The sequence below is a fragment of the Taurulus bubalis genome (genome assembly GCF_910589615.1).
Source record: "Taurulus bubalis genome assembly, chromosome: 12".
NCBI classification, from domain to species: Eukaryota; Metazoa; Chordata; class Actinopteri; order Perciformes; family Cottidae; genus Taurulus; species Taurulus bubalis.
This window is the reverse complement of record NC_136600.1, coordinates 4,330,977-4,343,667: the sequence shown is the minus strand read 5'-3', so window position 1 is coordinate 4,343,667 and position 12,691 is coordinate 4,330,977. Positions and strand designations below refer to the sequence as shown.

The 12,691-nt window shown below is 46.3% G+C and overlaps 1 protein-coding gene across 1 annotated transcript in view; it reads right to left on the bottom strand.

The window, feature by feature from the left end:
• Positions 1-12,691, bottom strand: part of vps13b (vacuolar protein sorting 13 homolog B) — a gene marked incomplete at its 5' end in the record, with an annotated part of 310,239 nt that overhangs the window by 45,274 nt on the left and 252,274 nt on the right. The window contains 4 exons of the mRNA XM_079226893.1: positions 5,092-5,223; positions 5,344-5,564; positions 6,212-6,393; positions 7,955-8,151. Coding sequence (XP_079083019.1) covers positions 5,092-5,223; positions 5,344-5,564; positions 6,212-6,393; positions 7,955-8,151 — 732 coding nt within the window. The remainder of the gene's footprint in view (positions 1-5,091; positions 5,224-5,343; positions 5,565-6,211; positions 6,394-7,954; positions 8,152-12,691) is intronic.

Below are 12,691 nucleotides of genomic sequence, written 5' to 3'. Positions count from 1 at the left end.
ACCAAAACTCAACTTCTTTTGTTTTTCCCACATCCTTCTTAGAGAAGCAACATTTTGGCCCTGAGATAAACAAGGTATGAGATGTCAACTCATTTCAAATGACAGCTTGGTTCCTTTGTGCATTTTCTCAATGCTCGGCGCAAAGTGGGACACTTAGCAGGCATTCCTGATCGCAACAGTCATCAATATACATATTGTGGTTTGTTGGAGAGAAAAACAGTATGGTGGAGTCCGGCCCAACTGCAGCAATGGGGCCAACAATAAAGCCTCACAGACAACAGCCATGCAAAGTCGCACGGGGAACGCCGTCCGCTCCGACGTCACCTCGCATGCACTGGCCTGCTCTTGAAAACCAACCAGGAGAGATGAGCGTGTCGAGTCTCCTGGAACAGGAATTCTAGGACACAAATTTCTAAACAGCACGTTTGTATGCGAGCTGGACGGCGAGTGCGTGGGCGCAAGTGCATGTGTGAGTTTGACTTGAGCTCCTTCCAGAGGCTCTCAGGCCCTGATGGGATCTCTCCTGCACACCCCTCCCTGACTCTCAACACACATGACTGTGGCTCAGACAGCTTCTCAAAAACTACTACGCTATCCTAACAAAGAGGGACCCCAGCCCCCTGTGTACTTTTAAATGGTAGGGGGTTGATGGGAGAGGCTGGCAGTAAAAGCTTGGGGTTTGACTGCCAAGCACGTTCAGGGTCCAGGGCTTGTTGATGAGATTGAAAACGGATGGGAAAGTTTACACCATTAAAAAGAACACTTGATGATAGATGAGAGGGGTAGAGAGAGCAGAATATAGACGGGACAGCTGCGACAGTGGGTTCAAATCCATTTCCAGTTTTATAGCGGAACACTATCTGCGCTCCCATTTGAATCGGACACTGCGATTTACAAACTTCCTGCTGCCATCCCTAAGATGCCATCGCTAAGCCCGCTCTTTGATGGTATCGCCTTCCCGCTCCGATTCACGAGGCAACGCGATACGCATGTCAGAAAAGCTCCCTGCCGTAATCATGATCACTCTGCGTCTATCCAGGGACTTTAAGTGAACAAATATTAAGACAAAGATGTTTAAACAGTCAACACATCTTCCTTGTTAAAGAGCTCGAGATGGCAGCTTCTTCTCCAGACGCGGTCCTACTGGGAATCAAAGAATCCATTTCGCTAATCCACCCGGATACTGTTACTTACGTTTTCACAGAGTCGAGCCCAGATCTGCATGGCATAGTGGCACATATATTAAATGGCAAGGTACAGTAAAATGTCTGGAAAACAGATTGTAAATAATGACACCCAGGCAAAAGAAATACTCATGAAACAAGACGCCATGGGGGAGATAGTGAAACTTGTAAAAAGGGACATAATGAAACAATATTCAGATCTACAATCACCGCTATGTTCTGCTGTAGGTGACCCTCGCCCACACGTCTGCCACAAACAGGAACCTGATCTCTCAATCACTTTCTTTCTGGTGGCGAAGGACAGGAGGAACATTCCTGCTGTCTCAATTGCACATGTAAGCAGCCTGTGAACGTTCTGTGAGAAAGCAGAGTGTGTAAATACTACTGGGCTTTTGTGTGGCTTTCCACCAAAGCCACTTCCCTGGGGTTAGGGGCTGGGGGCTAGGGATCGAGAACTGAAAATGGAGGCCTGAGGTTAGAGTGGTGGGGGGCTGAGGTTGGGGCCATATGGGGCAATCGAGCTAGGAAAGAGGAAAATGAAGGAGAACTTTTGGTATCGGAAGCGTTCTGGTTTCCGTTTGTAGTCAGAGTAGTATAAACCAATCTAGTTTGAGCGGGATTTAGTTTAATGCAGTTGGCCGAAATGGGAACCCATTGGCTGTTGTCTGACGATGACTTTACTTTTCATTGGTTTAAAATTAGCTTGTAAACCGGCTAATGGAGAAACAACAGCAACTCAAGTGGTTAATCGGTCTGAGCGATAGATGAAGGGTTCAGAGATTGAGTTCTACCGTACTCTTCGTTCAACTACACAATTCAAGCTTAATATAAATGGTAAATGGTAAATGGACTGCACTTATGTAGAGCTTTTCTACCTCAACGGCCTCTTTTAACCTCTTCACAAACTCGCACAACGATGGCGTTGGCCTGACCGTTGGGAGCCACTTGGGGTTTGGCGTCTTGCTCAAGAACAGGAGAGCCCAGGGATCAAACCACCGGCCCAGTTGTTAGTGGACGATCCGCTGGAACATCCAACCTCAGTTTTCAGCCGATCTACGAGGACTTGATTGGCGGCTGTAGCTCAAGTAAAGCGATGCAGGAGAGGTAAGGAAGAGGAGGAGGGCCTGCTGGCTTGGGAACACTCTGAGTATCATAATATATGGAATAAACATTCATGTCAACAGAAATGACAGGACATTTGGCATGTGTACTTATGACTGCCAGAAAGACCTTGGGGATGTTATCATGGGCACAAGAGAAGTCCATGTTACCATGACTACAACTGTATATCATAACTTATCATGGCTATACAAGAATAAATTGCAACCATACACCAAGCAGGCTCTTTTATATCTATTTATCGCTCTGCATCTGGAAGTGCTCCAGCTGTTCTGGTTGTGGTGGTCTGGTATGACCATGTCTGGTTGTGAGGTTTCGATTGTGTGGTAGTTGAGGAATCTTCTCCACGGTTCAATGCTGACCCTACGGGCCACATCACAACAGGCCTGGCTGCCAGCCTTGACACCAGGAAACATGAAAATCACTGAAACAATTACACACGTTGGGATACATCCTTCTGTTGCGGAAGGACAGGGCCAATTAACTTTTCCAACTGCTTCTGATTACGTCTTCAATTAGGATCACGTTTGTTTCTATGCATGGACAATGTGTACGCATGAGTGTCAGGAATGCAAGAGGAGCGGTCCTTTACATCCATTTCACCACGAGACGGTTTTGGGCTTAATCACATCCATACAAGGTTGTCTTTTTTTTTTTAACCACATGCAGGATTTTGTTTCAGTGAAAACACCAAAAAGGGAAACAATATTTCATGATCTAAATGTTCGCAACTTTCTCTGAGGTGAACGAAAAATATTTATGAAGAGTTTTTTCTTAAAAGAAAAAAAAAATCTGCCTTTTGTACTTGACCCCTTGCTACCCCCTTACTCCAGAACTACTAAACCCACATGCAGCACATTTGCCTTATAATTATGGTGTGTTTTTCCCCCTTGTGTGCAGCAAAGTGGTAAAGGCTGGAGCTAGTTAAAAGGCTCTGTACAAGTTACAAGGCTGCTGCTGTTTAGACCAATCAAGACAATACAGCAGGCGTAATCATTTTATGAGTAATCCTGTGTACCGGTGGACATGTAAAACACAGCCTGCTGGGGCTTGTGTTCGTGAAGAAAGGTATGCTGTCTGCGTTTCTATGCAAGAGTATTGCTACCCTCTATTTTGGGTCTCATACTGGGCAAAGATGGCGTTCAAAAAAGCCAAATGTATCACCCAATCAGTATCAGTAAAAAGCCCTGGCAAAAAGCACACAACCAACTAATATCCCAACTAATCATGCTTGGCTTGTTGTGTAAAGCCCACCATGGATACCAGCATGTCCAAAACACTCCAGTAAAGCTGCAATATGACCATTCATTACAACACCACCAGCGCTTCCAAAGTCTTATTTATGGCTAAATTAACCAGCAGAAATGGGGAACATTCGCTAGCATGGCCTACATGATGCAATGATGAAGCCAAGGGTCAATTATGCCAGATTATCAAACCCGGTCGGTACAAGCTTTTCGATGAGTCAACGATGCCACCGATGTGAAAACAAAGGTATTAAACTGTGAGCCAGAACAATCATTTTATAGTAGATTTACTATACAGCTTGTTTCATTTTATTTTCCACAGGTAAAGGAACACAGCTGCTCTTAGAAAAACACCAGTTATTATGTCTCTCACCTGGCAGTGGGAGTCTGCATGCATGCAGAACCCTGAGAGTACTTCAACGTCTCCAGGGGCCAGCATATGAGTCAGCAGAGCCACAGCTGAGCTGAGCCATGATAGGGCATACGAAGCCAGAGAGGCCAGGGTGTGCGTTTATGTGAGCAAGTAGACAAATGGGTGGAGGACTAGGGCCAGATGAAGTCTTGGCAGGTGTCAGCACTCAAGTTTTACCGTGTTTTCATGGGCATCACTTCACACACAAATATATCCTGGCTACCAGAGGCAGTGCTGAGAGCTGGGAACTGAGAGATGACGAGGACCAAAGGACTAGAAGCTCGGGAACGGACTCACTGTAGCCTCTTAGTCAGAGCTCACGGCAAAGTGAGAGGCAACGTTTTATCACTGCTGGCATACCACCCAAACCATTCTCATGAAATCCACTTTGTTGTGAGCTTGTTTAGCCGATACTCCATCTGGGACAAAAGACATTCTTTCTGTATATTCTCAAAGGTACATATATTTTCTGCGTATTTCATCTATGGATTCACTGGCCCCTTGACCCAAATATAACATCACAATATAACTGTATGCAAGTGGTAGCAATAAGTCCCTGTTCCCTCCAATGTCTGAATGTATCACACTATTTAAACGTTCAAGTGAACAAGTTATCCTCCACTACTTTGCTCCTAAAGTCACCATCGCAATGATTACTTTAGTCACTTCAATTGTCAATTACAGTTTGAAGAGGTTAGTCTTGTCTTTTCTCAGCCAAAGAGGTCTCTGGATTTTATTTCCCTCCTGGATTTATTGGTTACCATTATTTCTGGGATTACTTACAGAAAACAAAGGAAAATTCCCAAACATAAAATTCACCTCTGCAATGCTTTTTGATTATTATATATCAAGAACATTATTATGGTGCACTTGTACATCTACACACATACAGCATAATATATGGTGAATGAAAAAGGAATCTTCAGCAGTGTCATGCAATGCGGGACTAAAAAGAAAAGAAAATGAAGGACAACTTCGGCCATCAGGGCCCCTGTAAGCAATATAAATAATCAGCATCAATTCACCTGGTGTTTTCTTGTCAGTTCATGAAACCCATTACTTCTTGTGTTCTATGGAGTGTGTTTGGATATTAAGGGTACATAAAGACATAAAGGTATCTCTCTGTTACCTGTTGCCAGCTGTGCAGGGCCGTGTCCACAGTGTGGATGGCATACTGGCTGATATTGAGGAACACTGGGTCCACAAACACATTCACATCCAGTGTGGTGTTCTGGGGGAAGCCTGTGGCTGCAGCCCGGCCCTGAAACACACATACATTATAGTTATTTATTCTAAGTGAGCTCATTTTCACATTCCCGGACCAGGGCTTTGAATCAGAAACATCCGGGCAGCCAAACCAGCATAGATAGCCGAGCTCTACCTGCAGTACACAAGGCTGGAGGATCTGGAGGCGTGTCAGGTTTCGGTACTCCAGCAGCTTGCAGTCCAGCTGGGTGGAGAAGCTGAACTCCTGACACTGACGTGGCCCGCTGCTCCACTGGCGCAGGAAGACCCGCGGCTCCCGAGCGCCGCTCACCATGAACTCCTGCTCCTGAGGCAACTTCCTGTCTGGCAGGAAGGGACGGAGCTGTCGAGGTGGAACTGAGAGCGCAGCGAGACACAGCATCCGCATTAAGACATGGCACAACTTTCAAAATATCCAATCCCTAACTTTTATTAAATGTACTTTAAGGCTGTTGCGAATGTTTTTACATTCAAAGAATAGATTGATAGATTTGATGACAGTATTACTCTTTTTTTTTTTTTTTTTTAATCCTCCAACAAAATCCTGAACTTGAATAAAGTGACTTTTTTGTATTAAATCAACTTTCTGTAATGAATATAACTCGTCTATATAGTTTCGTCAAAAGGTAATTGAGGTGCAGACTGAGCTGTGTGTGTATGTGTGTTTAAAAGCGAAGTTGAGAGCGAGGACTATTGTATGCAATATTTCTCTCTCTCTCTCTGATATTTCCTCGAAAGCTGATCTGAACCTGACTGACCCGCCGGTGGACCCAAAGCTATAGGCTACACTAATTTTTAGTATAATAATTAGTGTAGTCTATAGTCTTTATCTGTAACTGTGCAAAAATGCCGGGTTTAAAGAGAATGAACAGACATAGATACATTTTTTAAAAGCTGGTTGGCCTTCTATGCTGTTTTAGAAGACGAACACGTCAAGAGCGAAGCTTCGACCCATTCGGTGCAGCCCTACTCATCCTCAAACTCAGAAGAGCCACGTGTCCTACCTGTGCCCAGCTGTTCTAGATGGTGACAGAGGTGAATGTCCAGCTGCGCCAGTTGAAGGGACACGCCCAGGGAGGGGACAAACCAAGGGGCGAAGCAGGAGTCCACGCGGGTGCAGGCCGCCAACGCGATGGGGGACACCAACTGGTCGCAGGGCAACTGGGACCCGGACTCACTGTCTGAGCTGGAAGAGGAGGCACGGCAGACAGGAACAGATTCAGTGGTGTTTCTGACTGACAAAATACGAAAAACCCTAAAAGTGCAGAGAAATAAAGTACCGTATGAACCGAATGCACTCTGTGAACATGGAATTATTTTTTATATGAAAGTAATAAAGTAGGAAAAAAGAGAAATACATTTCTATACGACTGTGATTAAGATCAGTTTCAAGAGGAAAAACTAGCAAACGGTTATTGATTTTCTATCAAATTTGTTCCCGAAATATCAAAAGCACCGAGCACAGCTGTGGAATCATAACCACTAATTAAAATAGTCTGATCCTCATTTATAGCTGAACGCTTTTGTCTCTTGCCCGGCGAGTTACAAATTGCGCGACATCCTCGTCACAATCTTCAGTGGAGATCAACGGCGCAATTATTCAGACAAAACGGGGATGACAACAGACAACAGTATGGCTGGGGCCTCCTCGCTGTCCGAGCCTGGGAGTTTAGGTACATTATTACTGCTGCAGTTTCCACGAGAGCCTCTCCATGAACATTAATTGCATGTCATGGTTGATGATGTGGAATGGAAGGTAATTGAAGTGAATGACCATTTGCTCTGTAATTTGCTGCTACCATGATCCACTGTAAAAAATAAAAAAAAACTCCAGCAGGAAACGCTCAAGACTAGAGAAACGCTGGTGCAGCAGAGTGCTCCTTAAAAAAGATAAGCATCATATGTTGACAATTTTCATTACTTCCAGTTGGCAGGGCAGCCAAGTAATTTTTTTCTTGCTGGAAACTAAAGTAAGGCAGATGAAACGGGCGAGCGAGGGGAAGGGGACTCAGTTTTGATCAAAAAAGACAAATAATTTAAACATAAAGGAAATGTAGTGTTTGGGCTATGATTGTAATGGAACGCAGATGTATATTTTGCTTTACACTGTATCTGGTACTGCTGGTGCTTTTTTCTCTGTTTCTTCTCTTACATGTTTTCTTATTCCTCCCTCTCTGCTCCTCTGGAGCGCTGTAAGCCACACAGAATGTGGGCTTGGCATTTCTCTTCCACTAAAAAGTTCCCTAAATCCCAAGAGGAAGTAAAAAAAAAAAAAAGAAAAAAAAAGAGAGTAAATTAAGACGAGGAAGGAATGGGGAGCGAAATGAAAAATGGACGAAGCACGGAAGATGTGACGTGAGAGAGGTGAAGAGATAGCGAGCCATGTTGAGGTGTTGGGAGCGCTTGGCAGGTCGGTCCAACCCATTCCAGTTCAGCCCGGCCCAACCCAGACCAGGCCTGGGAACTCACGAGCCAACCCAAAAGGCTCTCCGCTCCTCTCCTCTCGCTTCCCCCTGAGCTTCCCCTCGATTAGATACACTCAAGGTAAGCAGGAAGGAATCCGGATGGGCCCTGACAGGCACTTGGTGTGCTGGGAAATCTCATTAGGCCGATCTGAACGCCTTCCAAGCCCGCTCCCTGCTCCTGCACGCCAGATGTGGGGCGAGGGACACATTGCTGGCTCTTTGTGCTTGGCGGCCTGGGTGCTCGCTCTCTCTCTCTCTCTCTCGTTCCCCCTACTCCCCCACCTCTGCTCATCTCCTCCCTCTCCGCTGTTGTTGAGGACAATCCTCCACAGGTCCGAGGCCACCAGCTCCTTCTGCTGGTTGGTGAGGCTGAGGCTGGGCAGCTGCAGCTGGCATGCGCTGCTCTCCGAGAGGCTGAACTCCCGGTACGGAACGAAGGTCTGCTGGAGCTCGTCCCAGTACTCCAGGCTGCACGGTACCTGAGAAGAAAAGACACAGTGAACACATGTGGCCCCCAAAATATGTATCTCATTCAGGTTTTTAATGCATCGTCTGTTCGTCACAATAGTGATGTTCAAGCTTCCTTTTTAATGCAAAAAATGTAATTTGCTGTTGGTCTCTGCCACCGTATTGATCCCACACACTGCACCCTTAAAATGTTTCTCCAATGCCGTTTGGGGGGAAATAAATGTCCCGGAGGTGACTATGAGATCCAGACGTCATATGACTAAAATTGTGGATTCATTCAAAACATATAATAGCGACCACTTGAAACCGCTACTTGGATTCAGATTAAAGATTCCTACAGTTTAAAAATCTTTGGAAACATTTGGGTTAATGTCAGTCCACAACCCAACACAAATATAAAACATAGGTGGAGTTGTTTTTAGACATTCCAATGCAGAAACAAATACATATTATACCTTTAATTAACAACCTTGCTCAGACACTGACTCTGTGGTTGATTCCATCTTTTTTTTTACATGAATCCCAAAAGTATCAAGCTGAAATGAAAACATGATTTTAATGGCTGGCTAAAGGAAGGGACTAAAAGAAAAAGAAAAGTCTAAAAGGAAGTTTATTGCTGTTTATTCTATCCATTTCTGAAAGATGGCCGATGTCAAAGAGGAGATGTAACGCCTCTTCCCTGTGCTGTTGCTCCTGCAGATCCTCCGTAAATATGGATCAGAGGATCCTCTCCTCCACCATCTGGAGGGACACACCTCTGCTCGCTAGTCAATAATAAATCACAGCATTCACTTGGAGGAAATCACGCAAGGGCCTATCGCCATTATTTTCTCCCTTCCTTCCTGCACACGGACTGAAAATGATCACAGACATTTGTTTTCTCTCCGAGAGAGCTTGAAGGAAACGTGAAGGAGATGTGCTTCTCTACATCCCTTTGGGTTGCACTATCGGGTTACTCTGTGACTACTTCATCAAATGTTCATTTCTCATGTTCTTTCTTAAAGTGGTGGCTTCGCTCCATCAGATGACATCTTACAGATGAGTGTTTTAAACCTCCCACTTCGTCTCCTCTGCAGACTGTTCATCACTTGAACGTGTTGCTCCAGACTGCAGAACAGATCATTGGAAGCTCCTCCGAGTGACCCTGATTACTCATCAGCAGTGGGTCTCCGTCAGGTTTGTTATTGCACAACAGGTACTCAAGTCCAGTTACACATAAAGGAGAAGGAATGAGCAAGGGTTTTTTCTAACTCACAAACCCATCTTCAATTTCTAATGTAGTCTGGAAAAAAACAAACAACCGCAGACCAACGATGCAGCAGGACGACAACTACATCTCCATAACAACGCTGCACGACTAAACCCAGGCCAACTGAATGCTACTAGACAGCCATTAGCATGAGCACCTTCTGAGCCGTTTCTCACCCTGAACCACAACCAGCTCGTGGACGGCTGGTCGGGCTCCGCTCGTACTCACACTTTGTGCCAAAATCAGCAGAAACGTGTCTGCTGCGCCTGTGTGAACTAAAAGCGGGTTCTCGGGTTCCCTCGGCCACCTGCGCAACTCTGATGGAGCAGTGGGGGCAGGGAGCTTTTAGCAGCACACCTGAAGGTTGCCAGGCGGTAAGATGAGTGTGTGTTTCTGTAGGTGTGTGTGTGTATGTGTGAGCGAGGGCATTTGTTTGAGCACATGTGTCTGTGACAATCCAAATAGTTTACCGGAGGCACCGATGCTCCCAGGGCGCTAACCGAACCCCGTGGAACTGTCAACAAGTCTATGTGCGGGTACGTGAGAAGGTGTGTATGTGTGTGTGTGTGTTGTTTCGTATGCGCGGTGGGGCCGGCCTACTCCTAGGGGGGAATGCATGAGGTAACCGTGAGCTTACATCATGTATGAAATGCCACACAGGTTTTCCTGGAATCCACTGCTCATAATTGTACCTGACAAAGAGCGGTGCAACCGCAACCCCGACACACTAAGCCGCCGGAGAGGAAACCCACCGAATCTCAGCGGATGATTCCCAGAACCGCGCTGCCAAACAGAGAGGGTGTTCTTTTTTCACCTGTGATATTCAATACGCATGACGGCATGCAGAAACCAATATGTGAGGCGCATGTACGGTACATAGTGGAATACATTTGCATGGCTGAATGTGCGTCATGTTCACTTTGGCCTTAGAGGAAGAGTGGACATGAAATCAATAACCATTTTGCAACAAAAAAAATAATGTTGCGGGGATGTTGAAAAGAAGTAAATACGTTTTGTTTTTTTTAGCTAGGTTTGAGTTGGACGTCTGGCAATGGCTTCTGGGAGAAGGCACCTGTGTATATGTCAAACGGATTGTGTATACGTGTCCGCGTATAATTGCGTGTATGAAAGACAATACGCGTGTATACACGTGTGTATACACAGGTGTGCGCATGTAAGTGAGTGCGCAATACAGTCCGGGCGGCGTCGGTTTCCGCTGCCTGATTGTGTGTGTACCTTATCTGATAAACAGCATGTAACCCCGAATAGCTGACATTCCCCTTTGGCTGAAAGGGGTGCAATCTGTGTTCCCCTCGAGCGGAAGACTGGCAGCTCGGCCTCGGGACAAAACATCAGCCCAGGGGTTATCTTAAATGCTATCTTGATTTTGTTTTGAGTCAAGGTTCCACTTTGGAGGTGGTTCAAAAAGCCTGGAAAGCTAAAGTTAAGGGCTTTTCGAGTGCTTTCAATATTCAAAAACTCTTTTCGAGTGCATTCACATGCAGGACTGTTGGCAGTGTTGTGTACGCACACATCTGATTTCCATCCCTGTCACCCGGACCCCGTTTCTGCCAAACCGCAACATACTTCTCTGGGACTGATTGACCAATCACAGTCTCTCTCTCTCTCTCTCTCTCTCTCTCTCTCTCTCTCTCTCTAAAAAAAAAAGGGTTAACTGAAGGCAGGCAAAACTAAAGCAAATACACAACACACAGAAATGATTTCAATTTCCGTGATGGACTCAGGTGCGATCGCTGCTGAAGTTTAAACATGTCCGTGCAACTGAAGACTCCCCGAGCTCCCAGCCGAGGCTGCGGCCGCCGACACCCACAGCCTCGACTGCCATTTGCTCCTATTAACAACATCAACACTGCTATTAGGTCTTCTGTTATTCTACTGATGCCGATGTGTCCGAAGAATCCACTGCTAGCTACCTCTTATCAGCCAGTGGACAAATTGAACTGACGTCGGCTTGAGCAAATGTTTACTCAGGAGACGTAATGAAACTTGTTCTGAAAGCGACTCCCGCTGTGCTGTCTCAGGTGGGATAATATAGGTTAACAGTAATCAGAGTGGAAAATCCCACGCTGAGATCTCTATTTTTTCTCTCTTACTCCGTAATGCCAAACCTTTTGGTGGATGAGGTGCAAAAGCTCCAGATCAAATTGACCACATTGTATTTTTATAGTGCTGACGCAGGTCTGCTCCTTTTTGGGGTCCGCTCCGAAGTGAAACACCCCCTAACTAAGAAAACAGTTGCGTGAAGCCGAGGGTCGTCCTGCGATCCCCATGATAACGACAATGGCGGCGGCAGAAGACTCAAAGGTTGCCGGTTCATCTCAGGCCACAGAGCTTCATGATATCAGTCGCAGGCCCGCGATGGCAGCGCACAAGGCCTGCCGGGGACATGAAAGCCTATCCCACAGCGCCATGCACGGAAAGCAACAGCAGGGGAGCAGATGGTGTGATGCTCGCGATTTTTGGGCAGCCGCCCGAACAGCGAGGGGACGATCACGTGTATTTGCATATTGGGAAAAGCTAGTCTTGGTAAAAAAGGCGAATGACTACATGCTGAGGCTGAAGTCCACTTTAACAAACTGGACCTCCTCCTCCTCGGCGTCAGGCTGAATCATCAGCTCCTGTGTTTACTCCTGGTTTCTCAGGCTTTCAGAGCCCCGCGGAGAGGCAGGGAGACGAGCGAGAGGGACGGACGGAAAAAAAGGAGCAGTGAGGACACCTGCTTATGATTCAGAGTGCCGGACCACACGGCGGTGAGAAGGTGAGAATGAGTCACCTCCTATCCCCTCATCATCACTCGGGCTCTCTACGGACGGGAACCTGCGGCTGCTCCCTCCCCAAACCCAATCACTCTGACATCGCTCCCCTTCTACTGTATGTAAAAACAGTGCAGGGCAGCAATTTGACTTTGAGTAATGGAAGAAGGTTTGAATTCCCCCTCCGATACACTGGAACCAGTTGGGAAACCACAACTATTTAAATGCAGGAAATCTTGATTTTATAAAATGTTAATATGATCTGCTCCGGGGGGACAAGCAGCATGGCTCAGGGCAACGAACCCCACCTTCCATCTACTCAGCTGGCTGGAGACGGGAGCAGAAGCAAAGGAGTGGGGGGTGACCAAAGTAGGGAAAGGAGAGAGGAGGAGGAGGAGGAGGAAGAATAGAATGAAAAGATGGCGAAAATGTGGAGGAGAGACGCTTTTATTTTGGTCGTCCCGTGCAATCCTCCTCGCCATCCACCTGCCGGTAATCGTCCGTGAAACCGACCGAGAGGAAGGGCGA